General features: G+C 34.0%; 1 protein-coding gene across 5 annotated transcripts in view; it reads left to right on the top strand.

Moving 5' to 3' along the window:
- Positions 1-21,314, top strand: part of unc79 (UNC-79 domain-containing protein) — a 230,690-nt gene that overhangs the window by 207,115 nt on the left and 2,261 nt on the right. For 4 of the 5 annotated variants that reach the window (XM_089090820.1, XM_089090822.1, XM_089090824.1 and 1 more), the window contains 5 exons: positions 1,672-1,921; positions 7,246-7,380; positions 9,982-9,999; positions 13,275-13,397; positions 15,884-15,968. In XM_089090820.1, the coding sequence (XP_088946946.1) occupies positions 1,672-1,921; positions 7,246-7,380; positions 9,982-9,999; positions 13,275-13,397; positions 15,884-15,968 (611 nt within the window). The remainder of the gene's footprint in view (positions 1-1,671; positions 1,922-7,245; positions 7,381-9,981; positions 10,000-13,274; positions 13,398-15,883; positions 15,969-21,314) is intronic. The other variant, XM_089090821.1, reaches the window with a different exon arrangement.

The following is a 21,314-nucleotide window of genomic DNA, read 5'->3' as shown; positions in this document are numbered from 1 at the left end:
AGTATTTGTATTATGTTAACTCCGCTGTTTCTAAATCCGTGTGTAGAGGGAGATTGTTTCTAAATCTAACAGTTTCATCCCAGTTTCTATGGCTATAGTTAAGAAAGGCTGAGATGGTATGATGGTTTTTCAATTATATTTTATTTTCCTTTTAATATGTTTTCTCGACTCTTAGTTCACTAGCGTTCAGGCTAGATATTCTTGTTTTTACCTGTTTTGGCCCCGAGAAAGTAGCTAGATTTACCTTGAATGAACATGTTGATTTGATTGTACGAGCTAGACCTTACCTGAGCTTTGGAGAATAAACATCTCTGTTGAAAATCTTTGCTCTTGGTGAATTTAGATAGCGAAAAGGAGTTCCTGATTGACACCGATTTTAAGAATTCTAATTGTTCTAATTCTAAGAGTTCTAATTGTCAGTTGCTGTGGTAAAAGTTGCCACAGATCACGTTTCACGTTTTTACGCATGAAAATTCATAGACTTCTAAAAATCTCGGGTTTTTCGGCCAATTATCTGGGCCAAGTGACAAGGAGGAAGTCCTCGAACGGGGTGAGAAGAAGTCGCTAGGAAGGATTTGAATCTAGGAAAGATTTGAAGGACAGCAGAACTTCGTAGGAGGAAGTAAATGGTGAAGGTTTGATTATATTGGGGCCGAGAAGGAGCTTGCGCAGCTGTGTTGGCCTCAGTGGCCTGATGATACCATGACTTTTAGTATTAGTAGTAGATGTGATAATTTTTCACCTTTTATCGCTTTTTTCGTCACATATTGTTTTTTAGGCTAATATTAAATCAACAAATGAGTATTATGGTAAATTATCAAATGTGTAAACTTGCAAGTAGGTCATTTCTTTGCGTGTCTCTTGTAAAATATCAGTTGTTACGCTTTCTATTTGGAATTGGTTTATATTGGTCAATTAGATTTTGTTTAGCACCCAGTCTTTTCTAGACTCAAATTTTACTTAAATTGATTAAGTTGCTAAAAATTGACTATAATTGAGACTTATGTAAACGTTAGTAATATCTAGTACAATGATAACTAAATGGGAGTGCACATGTCCCCAGGGAGGAACAGCTTCCACCGTTGCTTTTATTAAGACAATTTTTGACTGTCTTTTGTGGCTTGAAGTGCTCACAATTTTTATTGTTTGATATAAGCGTGTATCTGCGGTAATAGAAGATTCAAAATTTAAAGCTATGTAAAGTAAAATGTCAATGTGTAAAACACTAAATCAATCTGCACTTATTTTTAAATAAAACGTACAGTTTTAATTGTCATACTTGGGTATTATTTTTAATATTGTAGTCAAAATTCACCGGTAGTTCGTAGGTTTGTCGACATACTGCTTATGATTAGTATTGTTTTTCTACTTGGGCGTTATTAGAGCGGACTAAACTCTCCATCCCGAGGATTTATTCACCTCCCTCTTGATGAACTGTGGCTCAATGTGGAAATCATTTAAATCGGCGTTATCCTGCTATTTAAAGACGCTACATTTCCCTCAAGACTGTTTCTCTTGATATTTCGATGTATTTTAACATATTTCAGTTATTATGTTTATTACTTTCCCTTTGGAAACTGAGCTAAAAGCTGTATTACCAATTCTAGCTCACTATAGAAGATGTTTTATTATCGTTTGTACTCCCTATAAAAAAAAATTAATTTTTTTTAGGCCAAGAGAGTACTTGGAGTGCTTGTCTCATATTAGACTTATATCATGGCTTCTAAATGGTGCTCTAAGACATTTAGGTACAATGCAGCCATCGAAAGAAACCCTATCAATTAGTTGGATGCCAATACAATTAGACTCCAGTTGCCAGCTGGCTGAACATGTTCAAGCCATCATGGCTGGGTTTGCAGAGCAGTCAAAAGCGTCTGTATTGCATATGTCTTCCCTATTTCATGCTTTTCTTCTCTGTCAGGTATGGTATTTATTTTTAGTCGCTACTTTTTAATTGTCATCAAAATAGCATAAATCAGCTCTAAATTAAGTTCATTTAAAATTAGATACATTTCTATAAAATAATTACTGACCAATTAAAAAGCCAGGCATATTTGACTTTTTTATAGCTTCTCTGTGGGACAAAAAAAATCCTGAAAAAAAGAATCCTCATAAGAATCTTAAAAATATCGATTATTTTCCATGATCATTTATTGTTTTCAATGAAAATAATATTTTATGAAAATATTTTTCTATGAGTTTTTGTCATTTTCTACCATTGTTCTTGTGAAGAGTTTCAAATAGATTTTGACAGCGACAAAATAGTAAAAACCTTGTATAGAAAACTGTAGTGGTAAATATTTTTCATATAACACTTTCTTGAAAATAGAAAGAAATGGATTCGATAGGCTCAGCTAAAAAGTATGAAAAAATAGACTTAACTGTAAAGGGATTTTTAATAATAAGAAGAGATTTTTGAGCATCTCTAAAAATAATTAGAGACCCTTAAAAGGTGCCTTAAATTGCCATTATCATCCTTAACCGGAGGTTTACTGTCCCTCAAGTTGAAGAACAAAAAAAAAATACTCATTTTTGCATGGGTAGTACTGGAAGATGGTTGATCTTTCAAAATTCTAATATTTAAGAAAGGTTCGGCCAGGCCGTCTCTTCCTTGTGTATGGTCTTGAGTCTTAATCACACACTAATACATCCACTTAAGATTGTGTCCATAAAAATCACAGCCAAGGAAGAAGGATGTAAATAAAATTGTTATCAAAATCAAATTTTCCTCGCAAAAAGTTATTTCCATGGAATTTTATGGTTTTATAGCAGTTCATATCCTAACCTGAATCTTTTCATCGTTTTTTTGTGTGTGATCATTTTCCAGCGCAAGAAGTATCATTGCAAAGAGTGTCACTGTTTTGTCTTTCATCTGATAAAATATCATTGTTTTTTCTGTCACTACAAAAAGTGATATTTTTCTTCATCATCTGACGGAATAAGGTTTTTTTTCTGTGCTGTTAAAAAGTAGCATCGTTTTTGCTACCACCAGACAAAGTGCCATTGCTTTTTCTATCATCTCAAAAATTGTTTTCGTTTTTTTTTTACCTTATCACTTATCACCATTACAACCACTGACGGTAGTACTTACAAGAATCACACCCAAGGAAGAAGGCGATAGTACAAATTTCCATCAATATCAAACAGTAGTGACAATAAAACGGCAAAATTTGCTTTTATAGAAAAACACAATTCCGTGTGTTTTTCGATTTGTCATTTTCCTATAATTGTTTTTCCTATAATTGAATTTTTGGCCGTTGCTAAAAGTGTCATCGCAAAAAGTTTCAACGTTCTTTCGGTAATTTAACAAAGTATCATTGTTTTACCTGCCAAAAAGTGTCATTGTGTTTTTCTGTTGTCAGACAAAGTGCCATTTTGTCTGTGATTTAAAAAAGGTCATTGTCTTCATACTTAATCATCCATAATTGCTAGTTTTTAGCAGTAGATTTGGCAACTAGAGCTGATTGAACTCATTGTGGATTGAAAAAAACACCCGCATATATAATTATCATACAAAGCCTAAGTAATGATTGCCAAATTTTCCAATGATTGGCACACAAATGGTACCACACAACATTGCACGAAACAATTATACTGGAATATACTTTGATGTAAGCATAAACCTAAAGAAGTAGAAAAAACATAAAATATATAAAAAAACAAAAAAAATCGTAAAATTCTGAATTTCAAACAGTTCGTAATAACGCGTATTTACGCGTAACAAACGTGACCCGGCTATATAGTTACCGAAACTCTAAAAAACAAAATTTTGATACCTATAGATACATCAAAAGAATCAGGTTTTTATGCTGATTTCAAATATATAAGTTTCATCAAGTTTAGTTTTACCCATCAAAAGCGACGAGCCTGAGAAAATTTGCCTTATTTTCGAAAAAAGGGGGAAACAACCCGTAAAAATCATTGCACTTTAATGATACTCACACCATCAGATTCAGTGTATCAGAGAACCCTACTATAGAATTTTCAAGCTCCTATCTGCAAAAATGTGAAATTTTATATTTTTTGCCAGAAGAAAGTTCGCGGATGCGTGTTTTTTTTTTTTTTTTTTTTTTCAGGGGTGATCGTATCGATCCAGTAGTCCTAGAATATCGTGAGAGGGCTCATTCGAATGGAAGTTAAAAGTTCTAGTACCCTTTTTTAAGTGACAAAAAAAATTGGAGGGCAACTTGGCCCCCACCCACGCTCATTTTTTTCCAGAAGTCTCCCAATCAAAGTTTTGAGATAGCCATTTTGTTCAGCATAGTCGAAAATCGAACAAATATGTCTTTGAGGATGACTTAATCTCCCAAAGTTCCCGGAGGAAGGGCTGCAAGTCATAAACTTTGCCCATTGTTCACGTAGAGTATTGGTTATTGGGAAGTATACAGACGTTTTCAGGAGGGACTTTTTCCTAGTATGGGGGGTCGGAGTAGGGATTTACGGGGGAGGATCTTTCCATGGAGGATGTTTTCTTGGTGTAAAGGACTTTTCTATGAAGGGGGCACCGAATTTCCCAGCATTATTTAAAAAACGATCAGAAATTAAATAAAAAAACAAGTTTTTTTTTTAACTGAAAGTAAGGAGCAACATTAAAACTTAAAACGAACAGAAATTATTCCGTATATGAAAGGGGCTGTCCCCTCCTCAACGCCTCTCTCTTTACGCTAAAGTTTGACTCTGTCTCACAACTTTATTTTTTTAAATAATAAAAAACTTTAGCGTAAAGAGCGAGGTGTTGCGGAGCGGACAGCCCCTTTCATATACGGAATAATTTCTGTTCGTTTTAAGTTTTAATGTCGCTCCTTACTTTGTTTAAAAAAAATTTGTTTTTTTTAATTTAATTAAGAATAGGGTTGGCCCATAAAAATTATGATACTCAGAAAGCTTCTTCCCCTCTGTCCGCTCCTAAATCTTAGACATAAACTATTACAATGGCTAATGAATGTGTTGACAAGAATTGCGCACAAGCGGAAGGCTGTATAGGAAATTTTCATCAAAATTGAATTTTACTCACAAAGGAACCCACCAATCATGTTCATAGAATTCAATGGGCTTAGGCTGACCATTGTCATTTTTAGTAATTCATTTCCTGGCCAATGCAGAAAGTGTCGTTGCGGAGTGTCACTTTCTTGTCCTCGAAAAAAGTATTATTTTTAATCGTTATTTCGAAAAGTTTCTTCGTTTTCTATGTCAGTGCATAAAGTGCTGACAACTATGCAAATATATTGAAAGAGAACAATTTTTAAAAACTTAGTTACTGTTCAAAGCAATTTTAAAATGCCGGGAAGCCACCTCTTTTGAACGTTCCTGTATAATAGTACCACATAATTGCAATCACGGAAGAGTTTGCATTCAAGAATCACATCCAGTGATGAAGGATCTGATTGAAATTTTAGACACTTATGGGCATGTGTGAATTTTGCCCCGTAAAATTTTAGCCAATCAGAGAGAACAAGGTTTTGGGCCTATCTTAGGTGTCATAAATGGATTGACCGAATTTGTGTCCATCGAGATCCTTATGGCCCTGTCTATATGGCATGCAAGGTTCAAGCCGATCGAAAAAAAAACAAATTTTAAGGCAATTATCACATCAATAATCGATACAACTGATTTTTTTTTTGTTAAGGTCCACTTTCCCCAGTCTGCATGAACTATAAATGTAATGTGAGCTGGTCAGAGATGACAAACTTTTGAGTTTGTTTCTAGTATTGCCAATCGATGCAATCATTTTTTCAATATTTCTTAACCTGGACTGGGGTTCCCTTGTCCCTCTTTACATTTCCTGAAAGTTTATACTGATTAGGAAAACACAGATTTCCGGATTTTCTTGTGTCATGCATTAATACATGTCATTGTTTTTCATTTTTTTTTTCTTTTTTTGCTGTTCATTGAGGTCTTTTTTTGCTCAATCTACATATCCTTTACGTTTAGAGTGGATCGAAAAAAAAAATTCTTCTTTCATATATCCTAGTCCCAGTAAAGTAAGTTTCAAGCCAATCAACCCGTCCCCCTCCCAAGAAAAAATACTTTGGTAAAAGTGCCAAATCACTTTTGACCCACTTTCGGGAGTAGTGAATCGATATAGCCAAATTTAGTTTCAATCCTGTTTCTGGGTTAGGGTCTACGTGTTCCATTTTTCTCATGAACAAAATTATTTCTAAGTATTTATTTATATATTGGAGCACCCTTGGCACAGGCACTGGCTGATATGTTTTAAATTATAAAAAAAAAACAGTTTGATGCCCGTGTTAGGTCCCTATTTTCAAGAAAACATTTTATTTTCAAATTTTTGTGCACTAGATTTATCTAGACCTAGGGATATGATGATGTGAGTTTTCAACCGATCAGGAAAGCAAGTTTCTTTTTGGCCATTTAATGCCAATCAGCTTTTTTCTCCAGTTTTTTTTTGCATGTGGGTCTTTTTAACCCAGGTATTAACAAATATAAATTTCAGGAACAAAATCGTTCTTGCCCATTTTGATTTTTTTTTTTTTTTTTTTGCCTTCTTTCTGCCTTCTAAAGATGTTGCCTTCTTTAAGTTTTCTAGCCCTCCTACCGAAATATATTCTTTCCTATGTGTTTGCTACTATCTTCTGTGAATGATTGTCCTTGTAATACTTTTTTGCAACGACACTTTTGCAATGATAAACAAATGATTAATACAAAAAAAATGTGAAAAGTGGTTGGGTTGCAAAAGTTATGCTGTTTCAATACAGTTATTACAATCGCACTTTTAGTAATTACGAAAAAATTAATGGCTCACAAAGCGGCGGCAAAATGGTTTTGTGGTAAAATTGATATAGAACCATAGATTTTACTATGAAGGGCTAAATGGCATCTTTTTATCCCTAAGAGATTACCCCCAGTTTACAACCTCTTTAGTTTCTTATAGTCTTTAGTTCAATATTCATTGAACTAAAGCCATTTATTAAAAACGGGGGACCTTAGAACTCCCAAAGCACCCTTCCAGTGACTACCTGAAGCATTAAGGAAGAGAAGTCGTCCTAAGAACACCCTACACCGCATAAACCAGTCAGATCTCCACACTCTTTTTGCTTTCCTCATACTGAATGGGAACAATGGCGTCAGGATACGAAGAAGGCTTGACACCCCTTTTTGATGTCCTAAGTGTCTCTGGAAGCACGGGAGAATTTTAGGTCTAAGGTAATCTTGGACGTTAGGTAATCGTTAGCAAGGGATAAATTAGGTGTCATTTTAATTAAGTCTATTGTTCTTCTATTTTAGCTATGGACTGTTTATCTGGAGCAACTGGGACGTTGTGGCACTTCTGATAATCATCTGACATGCCAAACCGTGATTCTCGATTTTTGGATCAAAGTAACTCCCTCTGTTCTTCATCTAATTGCACATTCTAAAACAGTAAGAAAGTATTATTTTGTATTTTGTTATTATTCTATTTGTATAGTTCTAATTAGCATATTTTGCAGTTCGTATTTTTTCCTGTAAGTTATACATGCTTTTTATATCATTAATGTAAAGAGTAGACAGATCTAATTTTTAAAATTGCCACGGGGAAAGGCACACAAAAAAAGAAATGGACGAAATTTTGAAGCGACGTTTGCGGTCTAGCTTCAGCATCAGAAGGGATATTGAGATGGAAAAAGATTCCTAACGGGAACTTACGATATCAGTATGAGAAACTATAAAAAAGAGAACAAAAAATAATGAAGAAAAGTATGGTAGCCCGTTTTTCGGTGCTGAAGACAGACTTTGAACATCGATCTTCAATTTCTCCCATTTTTTTGCTTCTATTGCTCGTAACATCTTCTGGTGCTATGAAACCTTTGATTTTCTTGACGGCTTGATTGTCCAACTAAGTCTCAAGATATAGAGATTGATTTGGCTGGAAATATGACGCAAAGAAAATAAAATGATGAAAAAAATCAAATAGAAAGAAATATCCCATAGTTTTCAAAGCAACCTGAACAAGGTTACACTATTTGGTGGTGTGAAAGGTTGAAATATCGAAATATTTTTCGTTTCAGCCAAGTTTAAAAGTAAATTTTTGGAAGTTCTTTTCGATAGAATTTTGGGTTATTCCCCCACCTCCTCCTACAAGCTATTCTTTGGTAGAAGAGAAAATGTTTTAAAAATTATCGAAAAAATGGACGAAAGCGAAAAACCCACAAAGTGTGAGAAAAAAGATAATCCAGAGATAAAAGTAAATATTAAATATAAACAACAGAAAGGAAAAAGAAAACCAGAAGTCTGTCTCATTTTCATTCAGATTGATTTTATTTCTTTTTCTATCTGCAGTTCTACTTCTTGTTGTTGTTTCTTTTCTCTGTTTTGTGTAACGTTTGTAAATTGGTTTCCTCTATTATTTTATAATTTTTTTTAACTTTTTTTTTGTGGCTAGAGCGTAAGTTGTTATTAGATCAGCTGTACAAGTTGCTAGAATTTGTCTTTGCAATTTGTACCTCTGTTCTTATTTCATACCTCTGAATCTTTAGACGTCTCTTTTTCTGTGGCTTTCCCGATTTTCATATTAGGATAGAGGAAAAAAATTTCACTCATTATCCTGCCATAATTCTGAGCTAGGAATGAATGACAAATAAACTGTCACTTGAATGAGAAACACTACTTTCTACTGAAGTTCTGTCTTGGAAAAAACAAAAGCATCTTCATTTGCAGTTGTAGGTAACTATTTTCATCCTATTTGCAAACCTAAATGTTCAATCTTTAAAACCGGAGAGGAAATATTTCTCAAGAATGCGGAGCTATATTCAGCCCTTTTATGCCCTTAGGCAAAAAAAAAGTTATGCTTCCCGAGAAGCATACTTTTGAACTTCTTGACCATTCTTTTTAAAATGCATTCAGTGCCATATGGGACCATGGGGGACTCCAAGGCCATGGAGAAATTTCTCAAGAATGAGGAGCTGTATTCAGCCCTTTTATGGCCTTTAGGTAAAATCTTTCATTATTTGTAGGCAAATAAAGGTCATGCTTCCTGAGAAGCATACTTCTGAACTTCTTGACCATTCTTTTTAAAATGCATTGAGTGCCATATGGCGCCATAGGGGACTCCAAGGGCATGGAGAAATTTCTCAAGAATGCGGAGCTGAATTCAGCCCTTTTATGGCCTTTAGGTAAAATCTTTCATTATTTGTAGGCCAAAAAAAAAGTCATGCTTCCCGAGAAGCATACTTTTGAACTTCTTGGCCATTCTTTTTAAAATGAACTCAGTGCCATATGGCGCCATGGGGGACTCCAAGGGCATGGAGAAATTTCTCAAGAATGCGGAGCTGAATTCAGCCCTTTTATGGCCTTTAGGTAAAATCTTTCATTATTTGTAGGCCAAAAAAAATGTCATGCTTCCCGAGAAGCATACTTTTGAACTTCTTGGCCATTCTTTTTAAAATGAACTCAGTGCCATATGGGGCCATTGGGGACTCCAAGGGCATTGAGAAATTTCTCAAGACTGCGGAGCTGAATTCAGCCCTTTTATGGCCTTTCGGTAAAATCTTTCATTATTTGTAGGCCAAAGAAAAAGTTAAGCTCCCCGAGAAGCATACTTTTGAACTTCTTGACCATTCTTTTTAAAATAGATTCAGTTCCATATGGGGCCATGGGGGACTCTAAGGGCATGGAGAGTGTAGAAAGGGTGGTTGGATGAATCCTGGTTCGTCTCTTAAAAAGAGATGATGCCTGGATTTCAGACTTCGGGATTGAAAACCCCTCTCTTAGCTTTTTATGATTATCTTTGTTTACGGTGAGGCTGAAAAAGTGAAATAACGATGCATGGATACGAATCGCTCTTTACTAAATCAACCCTAATACGAAGACAGTGATAAACATGGTTTATGAAACTTACTAAGTAGGACTAGGGAAAAGAGTTGAAATTTTAAGGAAAAAGAAACAACTTAAAATATTTCATAGTTCGCTTTTATTTTTCTTTGGTTCCTTCACGGTTTTATACCTAAACGGTTAACAAATAAATTTTTGTTCTTGCTTACTTAGGAATCGGAAGCTAATCAGGTACCTTTCATGCTTGTTTGATTGAGAATGAAATTCATTTACCCCATTATACCTTTAAGATTTCAATAAAATGAAATTGCATACACAGTTTATAGCAATCAGGAAGGTGGAAACCCGTCGTAGTCTCTCGTTGTTTTGTCTTTTTTTTATAGCAAAAGAAATCATTGTTTCTTTTTTCCTCCTCTGAGTTGTGCTTTTATTTCCCTAAGTTCTTTTACTCCTCTCTCCAACCTTTTAATACTGGTTCAATACTAACCTTTCAGCTTGTCATTACCTTCATTTTTTTAATTATGTAGTTTCTACTGTTTTTGACTTGTAATTGCTTGGAATGAAACTGAGTAAGTATTGTAGTTGTTTCATTACCGCTTTTGTTTTATTTAATTTAATTTAGCTTCACTTCAAGAAAGTTTGATTTGACGCTTCGATTGGTATAGCTCAGACTATTTTTTTTTATTTTTTTTTTACGGATTGGAAGGTAATGTTTTGCTGAATATTTGAAAGTTATATAAAGTAAACTCCGTATCACTTGCATTCACTGTAACCTTAATGCGGTTTTTGTTGTATATGGCGTTATAATAAATAATGGGTAAGTCATAAACAACTTATTTTTTTTTAGATAATTGTAGATTTCATTAATATTTATTTTTCAGAAGCAATGAAAGAAGAGTAAACACAATCTCATGCCCTATTAACTTTTTTCTTATATCATCTTTTTACAAAATTCTGTACATTTCAAGATTATGTGCCTCTAAGTTTCCCTTGTCAGGAAATAATTTTTTCCTGTTTAGATTTGGTAATTTCTGTTTAACTTTTTTTTAATTTATAAAAAATGCCACTGAGTATTTTACCCAGTTATGTTTTATCCATTTTGGAGGGGGGAAGGTATGAAGCTTACCTTTGAAATATCACCTAACATATTTACTTCAACTTAGCTTACTTGGCTGCTAAATCATGATTGTAAGGCAACTGATTAGGAACCGTAAAATGTCCGCATTCTGGAAGAATACTATGTGATGCCACGAGAAAGGGAAGAACCGTGTATACACGCTATTACAAATAACTTCAAAGGGAATAATCTTGTCCCTTTGGTGACCATAAACCTTAAACTATGGTTGGACAACTTCCGCCGTTAATTTGGTATATAACTTATCTTTTTCGTTTTTAATACCAAGTACGACTATTCTAGTAAACGGCAAAAAAAGAATTAAATTTATGGCACTTCAGCGTGGCTTGCTCTTGTAATAATGTTCACTAGTAGTGGCTTATATAGTACTACAGTGCTCAGGTAAATTAAAAGGGAAAAAATGTCGAATTCCTGGGGCATAAGCGGTATAGACACAGAGATCATTCGTCAAATTTAAAAAGTATATGCAGTATAAGAATGATCCATACGAATAGATATTATTGACAGATGTTCTATATCTTGGTGTTTGTGGGTACGTGTGTACGGTGATCCTTTCGCTTTTTTGGGACCAACATTCAGCTAAAATTAGTAGGCTGTTTGATCAATTTGAGCTGAACCGATGAGTAAGGTAAAGGCCTGTTTTTTGAATATTGAATTGTCATTTTCAAATATTATGTAAGGGAATATGAAATGCGAAGCGAGACTATGTGATATTTGAATAACCTGCCGAGACCTCTGACTTCATGTGTGTATAAAGTACATTAGTCTATCCTTGTGTCAGTCTATCCCCTTTAGAATAGGATCTAGAAGTGCTGGCATTGGATTCAATGGGGAGGGGAGGGGGGTTCATTCCCTCCGACGTTTTTTTTTACTTCCCTTTGATTGATTTCCCGAAGGCTTCCCTTGCTAGATTTCGAAAAATAGTCCATTTTAGTATTTTCATTGAAAAGGTAACAAAACGCCCCCCTCCCCTATATTTTGCACAATTCATCCTCCACCCGATCCCAATGGTTTTTTTTTGAATTGACGCAACTTCTAGATGGCTCTTAAAATTCTCTTCTACGGGATTTGCTTGAACTTCCACTTTATTAAGTTTCATGTAACCTTGGGTTTAAAGCGTGCATGACCTATTAATTTGTGTTCCTTTTTTTCTTCCTTTTTGTTTCTTCGTTTTCTCAAATTACTTGGTGTAATTTTGTATTGTTTTGCTGGATGGTCCAATTTGTGAATTTTGTCTTTTGGAATAGCGCTTTTTTTCAAATGCAAATCAGGATTGACTAAGGATTCACTCCCCGCGTAAAAAAAACTGTTAATTGAGATTAACCCTTATTTATCTACTTTTAAAATGAGAATTTGTATCTTTTGCTTAAACTTATCTTATTTAGACATTCTTTACCGTTAAATTGGATTGACCTTTTAGCAGAGGAAAAAAAACTATAAGCACTTATTTCAACCTATCAGATTTAATTCGCATATATCTTAACCGATTCTATAAGATTCGAAGTATTCTAAGAGGTGAACCATGTTGCCACTAAATGTTTTCTAAACAGTAACATGAAGCCGCCTGAAAAGTGTCTACATTTTTTTCTTTTGAGCATTAGCCTGATCTCTGTTTTTGCATAACTGTTTCTTGAAACAAAAACACATATTTGTTTCAAAATATAAACAAAAGTATGGCTAAATATAAAATTAGAAGTCTCTTAAATGTTATTTGTAAAGGAATATTGTCCAAATGACCCTGGCAAAAAACCAAAACATGTTACTTTTGAGCGAATTTCAACCTGATTTAATTTCAAAAGACCACTTCGTTTTGTCAAAATGACTGTTATAAACTTCACTATTTGTCTCAAAAATGCCGAAATAAGAAGGCATATTTTTGATATGTGAAGGCTATTTCATAAATATGCTAACATTTTACTATGTAAGATCAATTTCGAGCAGAACTTATTTATACAGTGGAAATTACTCATTGAAAATAGACCAGTCAATATCCTATATGGGTTCTTTTAGATGATTCTTCAGTAGTAAAGCTGTAATGAAATCTGTTCACTTTCGGCGTGTTTTTTTTTTTTTTTTTTTTTTTTTTTTTTTCTCCCTAGGCATCCCCTCTGAAACCGCTTTATCACAAATCCTCCATAAATTGCTGTGAATCATATCAAAGACGCGGAATATCCGAAAAATGTTGTGTTTTCAAATTATTTTTGAATAGCTGTGTCTAGTGTTGGGGAAGACCCCAACTAAATTGAGTTTTATATTCTGGTCCCAAGTCCAATCTGATCGATTTAGCTTTATAGCTGAATCTTCATATTGGCACTATAACTTACTTTCTATCAATATTAAAGTGAGAAACGTACAAGTTTTTGTTTTTAAGCTATCTGAGATGGTGAGTCTTCACTTTCTGACGATGATAGAAAGTCTGAGAGAATGTCAGTCATCGTTGGTTCCTATTCTTTTACCAGTTTGGAGTCAGGTTCTCCATGCAAATTCAAATCAGGTAATTTACAGAACTTCTTGCCAAGTTATATGGCTGAATATTAGGCGAAACTAAGGCTGTCAGCCCTATCATATTATATATACATTTTGTTCTTTCCTTTTCCTTCAAGATATTTTTTTCTGTGTTGTTTCAACTCTTAGTTGGCTGTTGTTTTTTTTGTTTTTTTTTTGTCACATACTACATAGAATTATTATTTTACCTTATTTTGGTAAAAGAACTAATTCCAATCCCTTTGAAACTCAGAATGCGTCTTCTTTGTTACCAGGCACACTAAGTAAAGGAGGGGAATTTTTTTGGGTCTGGAATAGCTTCAGAGTCAGTTACGACCATGTGACCGTCTTTCGTCTCGTTGGCCCTTTAAAGCTTTATTTTATACGAATACTTTGCGCAGACTATTGCAGAAAAAACAGTTCGACTATTCTGCTCTTTTTAATCTTGTAAATTTACCCATATGTGAAAAAAAAATTAGTGAGGACGGCTTGGCGGAGGTTCTTGCCGAAATATCTGGATTGTCTTTTCGCTTTTGCTTTTTTTTTTCAAATTGCTGAAAATAACAGTTATTTCTGGGTTTCTTAATTATTTTCTTTTCCATTCTTTGTTTTATCAAATGTCATGTATAGTCAATGTGGTCTGCAACGTATTTAATTCAATTCAGATCAGTTCAATCATTTTATTTCACCCAAACGAATAAAAAAATACCAAAAAAGAAAACAACCAGAAAACAAAATAATTAATAATTAAAAAAAAGCAAAACGCCCCCCCCCCAAAAAAAAAACTTAGCCGAATTGTGAGGCTCATACAGTTTTCGCCATATTGGCAATGAAAGGCGTAAAACAGGGGAAGATAACATCTCAGCAAGCTCATTATCCAATATCACGCAATCAAAAGTAGGTAGATACGTTTAGCTGGTTAGACGCTGGCTAACGAAATCAGCTCACAGCTCAGAAGCGCTAACATAACGATACAGTTTATGTAGGAAACGTAGGGTATATTATAAGCCACTTAAAGATCAATTAAACCGTGAATAGTGTGACATCAAACGAGAGAAAACGTGAAAATATCGGTGCATTAAGCACGAAAGAAAGTTCTTGATTTCAATTCAGCAGTTACAAAAAAAAAACAAAAAAAAACAATTGTTTATGCGCTTTCTTTTTAATGCTCATTTTCTTAACAACCATTATGAGGCTTTTTAGATTCCAGTTGGCTGAACTTTGACTTTGGCGAAGAAAAAGACAGTGTTATAATAGCCCCTTTCTTTTGCTCTAATATCTTACATCTAGGATCTGACGTCTTTCTGCAAAGATTTCTGTTCTTTTAACTCATCTTTGTTCTAAGATCTTACAGCTCACTGATGTTAGCAAAAAGTGTGAAGGACGCCATCTTTCTGCAATATAGAACATTGATGAGACAACTTTGATGATATGCTCATCTTTGTTATTAGATCGCTGATCAGAGCAGAATGATGAAAGACGTTTGCATAAAAACGACGCTATAAGATATAAGATCTTTGTGCTCAGATTTCACTTTTAAGCGTTCTTTGTCAAAAGATGTAAGATCTTGGCACAAAGATGAGTAAAAGAACGGCCTTAATTTTTCTGTTGTTTATTGAATTTGTGTTGGACTAAAAAGACTCAAGCATGAATTGATGTATAGGCCTGAATAATGAAAACACGAATGAAAAAGACAGTACACAAGAATAATGAATAAAAAAAAAAATTGTCTCACCCATAGTAGTCTCTTTTAGCAGTATAGTGTAGAAATCAATGCCTGCTAACTAGCGAAAATTTCAGCTTGGCCTAATACTTCTGTAATGCAGCAGTTTAATCAACTTCTCTAATATTAGGCAAAAATGAACTAGGCACTTACGGTAAAACAGAATTATTAGTATTTTCCGATGTAAAATTTGGTCGCGGAAGGAACTGCATTCTAAATCCAAAAAAGAAATACATAACATGATTAAAAAACCTAATTCGCTCAGAAATATATATATATATATATATATATATATATATATATATATATATATATATATATATATATATATATATATATATATATATATATATATATATATATATATATATATATATATATATAATATATATATATATATATATATATATATATATATATATATATATATATATATATATATATATATATATATATACATATATATATATATATTGCCTAACTTAAAGTATTCTGGTTTCACGACTTTATTCATTAATTAGGATTGAAATATCATTTATCAGCTGAAACAAACATACAAATTGTAAGATATTAATATTGCTCTCCTCAAAGCTGACGTTCGTCTTGAACCTAACTCTGTTATGTGCAGTAGACAGGGGGGGGGGGTTAGTTTATTACACCACATAGGTGATAAATAATTTGAGCTATGCATTCAGTCTTGATGTCCTAATAACATAAATTGGGTTTTACTTCTTCTTTATAGCGGCAAGTTTACTATTGAATTTTCTTTTCAGCTTCCAAGTCACCTTGAAGTTCGATATCAAGTTTGCTTGAATGCTCCTCCGACTGTACCAAATGATGAATATGACGATTTTAAAGGTAATAGTTGTCCGTACAGCCCTCACTTTAATAAATTTGCGCTAGCTATAACATATTCAAATTAGAACAAACTGTGCAGTAAAGTTGAGTTGGGGCTAGCAACTTAACTTTGTGCTTAAAAATCAATCAAATATTATATACAATAATATTCCAGTTGCTAGCCTAAATTTATCGGGCTTTAGATGTCTTCGGGAATTTAGATGTCCTAAATTCCAGGCTTTAGATGTCTTCTGTTGAACTTATTTGTGGAGATAAAGACGGTATCGAAAATGGAAGCTGAACGGGGCTAGCAAATTTACTTTGTGCTTAAAAATCAATCAAATATTTTATACAATAATATTCCAGTTTGGAGGCGTTCCCGTGAGTTTGAAGGCGTTCCGGGCTTTAGATGTCTTCTGTTGAACGATTGTGGAGTTAAAGACGGCATCGAAAATGGAACTGAACGGGGCTAGTAAATTTACTTTGTGCTTAAAAATCAATCAAATATTATATACAATAATATTCCAGTTTGGAGGCGTTCCCGCCAGTTTGAAGGCGTTCCGGGCTTTAGATGTCTTCTGTTGAACGATTGTGGAGATAAAGACGGCATCGAAAATGGAACTTAACGGGGCTAGCAAATTTACTTTGTGTATTATTGTATATAATCAAATATTATATACAATAATATTCCAGTTTGGAGGCGTTCCCGCCAGTTTGAAGGCGTTCCGGGCTTTAGATGTCTTCTGTTGAACGATTGTGGAGATAAAGACGGCATCGAAAATGGAAGTTGAACGGGGCTCGTAAATTTACTTTGTGCTTAAAAATCAATCAAATATTATATACAATAATATTCCAGTTTGGAGGCGTTCCCGCCAGTTTGAAGGCGTTCCGGGCTTTAGATGTCTTCTGTTGAACGATTGTGGAGATAAAGACGGCATCGAAAATGGAACTGAAACGGGCTAGCAAATTTACTTTGTGCTTAAAAATCAATCAAATATTATATACAATAATATTCCAGTTTGGAGGCGTTCCCGCCAGTTTGAAGGCGTTCCGGGCTTTAGATGTCTTCTGTTGAACGATTGTGGAGATAAAGACGGCATCGAAAATGGAAGCTAAACGGGGCTAGCAACTTTACTTTGTGCTTAACAATCAATCAAGTATTACATACAATAATATTCCAGTTGCTGGCCTAAATTTATCGGCCTCAAGTTGGAAGATGTAATATTTGTTACCTAGTTTATAGAGAGAGGGAGGAATTAATTAAAAAACAAAACAAAATAACAAGAAAAAATATATTTCAACTATTACAAATTTCAATCAACAACTCTGTCCCTAGAGACCATGATGAGGTCTGTTTTGGGTCAATTCTCAATATAATTTTATTTCTTCAATATGCATAACTTTCCTATTCTTAATTAGTAACAATTGACCGCTTAAGTGCACACAAAAAAAATACTCATTTACATTTTGGCCATCAAAATTAAATAACTGGAGAGTAATCCCTTTACCCATGCATTCTAAAACAAAATCTGTTGACTCGAAACACAAACTCAGATAATTCCTTAATATCGTTTAATATCTTCGGTATATCTAACCAACATTTATGCCCTATATACCTAAAAGAAAAGGTATATCGCATCAACGGAGCAAAAGGTATTTGGACATTCTAAGCTTGTCTAGTTGAATAATTATGGACCTGGTTTCCAAGCTGAAGCATAATATTACAGCTGGGTCCTAGGTTAATATTCGTAATCCGATACATTACTCTACGAAAAATTCGAAAATCTTATTAATTTTAATTTGATTTTTTTTTAACTAACAAACAATCAAACTTTTTTAACCAACTTCATTTTCTTCTCAAGTTCAGTTTGCCTAAATTTTACAACAACAAAATAATAATGTGGAAAAACTGCATCCATTGGGGAAATCCTAAAATAGAATTTTCGTATCAGGAGGTAAAATTACATAGCTACCCTATATTAAAGAGGATTTTTTGTTTTAAGAAAGAAACAGTTTATTCATAAACAATAAAAATATCCAAACCTAGAGCAAAGCTTGTTTCGGTAAATATTCACCTCAATAGCTCTAAATATTAATAAACTTATGAAAGGTGACAACAAATTAACACCAAAAACAAAACAAAGAAACGACAAAAAAATCAAATAAAAAACCATTTGATATCTCCCACCATCAATCGATCAAACCAACAAATCAAATAATTTGATTAATTTAATAAATAAAGAAACGAGAGAACTCATCGCCCATCCTTCTCATACACCCTAAAGCAATGGTCTTTCAGCAAACTTCGGAACTTACTTCGGTTTGTTTCCGTACAATATTATGTGGCAAAGTATTCCAGGCACTAGGACAAACATGGCGCACAGAAAAGTTTGATGGTGCAGTAGATACTATAGAATCTCCAAAATCACTTTAAATTCCTGCATTATGCTTGTGAAAAACAGAGACTAGTAAAAAAAGACCGCTACAGCAATTTGGCAACCAATTATTTTGGTACTTAGGCATAAATAGAGCATTATAAAATTTCACTTGACCAATAATGGGCAATGTTCAACATACCTGAACCTCACTGAAGAACTTTTATCAACACTCATCAGCACTCTAACCACTTTATTTTGTACTACTCGCACTCGATGCAGATGAACAACGAACGTAGAAGACCATACAGTAATACAGTATACTAGCTGTGGGTGCACCAGAGAGTAAAAAACTGTCCTTAGGATATTATCCAAGAAAATATGCTCAAGTTTTCTTATCATTCCGATGCTACGGTATTTACAACATATCGTTTAATGTTTAACAAAATCACTGCTGACCAGTGTTATTGAAAACCGCATTGGTGCAGTTACATATTAGCACCAGGGAACCGAGCTTTGGTCGGTTAAAAGAAAGGAAGTTTTTTTTTTCAATTTTGCAAAACACAGTTTGCTAGAACGTTGAAAAAAATTCTTTTTTTTGCCGTAAAAAGTAAAACCGCTGGGAATCTGAATGTCTGGGTATTTTTGACATCAGTCATTTTAAAAATGCTTCTTTTGAAAATTAAGGCCCTAAATGAATTTTTTTCATTTAGGGCCTACGCCAAAAAGTGGACTACATACGGCCAAAAAGTGAACGCATGTCAATTTTCAGAAAAAAATAGTGCCGTTTTCGAGAAAAACTACAGATGAATAAGCAAATATTTCGAGGGAAAATTGCAAATGAATAAATAAATTATTTATTTATTAACTTGCATAAATTTATTTATTAAGTTAGATAAATTTATTTATTAACATAAGTAGATTTATTTATTAACTTAAATAGATTTATTTATTAACTTAAATTATTTATTAATTTTCTTTAAGTAAGGGGATATACCAGTAATTTTACCATTTAAAAGTAAAATATGTATGCTGTTCTGATCCTGGACTGTCCTTGTATCATAATAACAAAAAAAAAAAAAAAAAAATAAAAAAAGGAGAGCTGGTTTTACCAGAAAACTAAAGCTTCATTCCAGAAAGCAAAATTTATTAAACCTTTAGTTGCTTTGCAAAACTATGTTTGAAAAAAAATCTTTAGTAAAATAAGTAAAATATTGAATTAATTCTAGTTCATTTTTTTGTACCTTACATGGTTTTTCACTTCATGATTTTGTAATTTATTCCTTGCATGATCTCCATACTTTGGGGCACTAAGTCTGGGTCTAGGAACGAGTATTTAAAGAATACTATCAAATAATTATGTTTTTTCTAGTGAAATCTAATCCCAGTAAAGTAATCTGGATTTCGCAATAATTGGCAAAGGATTATAGTTCCTGACCTAATTATTATTGTCGAATCATTTTTGACAATATTATAAATAAGCGCGCAGAAGAAATTTCTGTTGCAAGTGTCATCGTAACTGCTGGGAGCAGTGTTTTCCTTAAACTACGGGGAATAGGTAGCAGAAAGCTACGCTTCCCTTCCTTATTGGTGTCCGGGCATTTCAATAGCGATCGAGCATTCGCCCAACGGACTGAACGGAGTTTGCTCTTTCCGGAATCATTCCTTAATGAGATGGCACACGAGAAACATGTATTGAATACAGTATTGAACTTTATTTTGCAAGCAAAAAACGGGATCTGCGACGGATTCTATCACTAAAATCACTTGTGATTTCTCTAAGACGGAAGAGGTTGTTGAGGCTAAGAAAATATCGCGGGCTCTCGCGATGCTAACGTAACCTCCTGATCGACAGAAAGTTTGCGATAACGTCATAGATGTTGTTCAAGCATTCAATTTGTGTGAGGAGAAGAGGGTGGCTTGATTCATCCTATATGAACCGGATCAAGTACCTACGGTTCCCGATGAAACTACCCCCACAATCACTCCCAATTTCAATGAATTATATATGAAATTTAAATGTTTTTCCGAACAACAAAATTAAAACAAACTCTGTCCCTCAGTATTCTGCTCCTATGACAGTACCTCAAAAGCCTATTTATGCTGCGGTCATCAAGAATCCTCCGAGAAATTTTGACAATCTGAATGGCCGCAAAGTTTTTCTAGACTTTAGCTGGCGATTCGAGTTCAAGTATTTTTGCTCCAAAGCCGTAAAAGCTGACGCAATGTTACTTGCGGAAGCTATTGCTAACTTTAACCAAGGTACTGCTGCAAACGTGAAATCAAATTTATATGTCGGTATTATTCGGCGTACTCTTCCAGGAACGTCGACTACTGACATGAAGAGTTTGCCTACAGAACTGCCCTGAAGTATCTCAAAATATGGTCGTAGTTCTGTGTCCTATTTCAAAGAGAACTTTGCGGCGTTGGAAAGCTCAAATGAGAAAGTTGGTCGGTCTTTCAACGAGGCTAAAACTCATTTTATCGTCTTAATTCATAAAGGAAGTGATCCTGTCCCCGAAGTAAAACTTGGTGACAAGATAGTAACATTCTCATCAAGTATTACGCATCTTGGTCAACCTATTGGTTGTAACACTAAGTCGATACATCTGCTAATAGATGATTTTGATAATTAAGTCCGAAAAGCTTAGGGTATGATATTATCTTCGAAAGCTTCGTATTGTTGACTGTTTTGGGCTGAGCTAATTTTGGTGATAGTTACACTACATGTATTGTAAAGTTACCGTTCTTATAAATTCCTTTTGTGTGTACCTCCTTGGAAGCGTAACACAGCGATTAGCAACCGATATAATATACTAGACCCGTAGAGAGTCCTTACAAAGCCTTCATGAGATTTTCAAGGCCAGAACGTGTATGACGGCATGAAAATTTTAAAAACTGACCTGAATCGCTCCCAATACAAAAGCGCTACTTTAGCTAGCCTGTGGTGCCAGTACAAGCTACAAAATATACTTTGCATACGTTTTAGTAA

Source organism: Artemia sp. Qi Xiang Cuo, chromosome 6 (genome assembly GCF_049724085.1).
Source record: "Artemia sp. Qi Xiang Cuo chromosome 6, ASM4972408v1, whole genome shotgun sequence".
Classification (NCBI taxonomy): Eukaryota; Metazoa; Arthropoda; class Branchiopoda; order Anostraca; family Artemiidae; genus Artemia; species Artemia sp. Qi Xiang Cuo.
The sequence above is the reverse complement of the archived record's forward strand: the minus strand, read 5'-3'. Positions and strand labels throughout refer to the sequence as shown.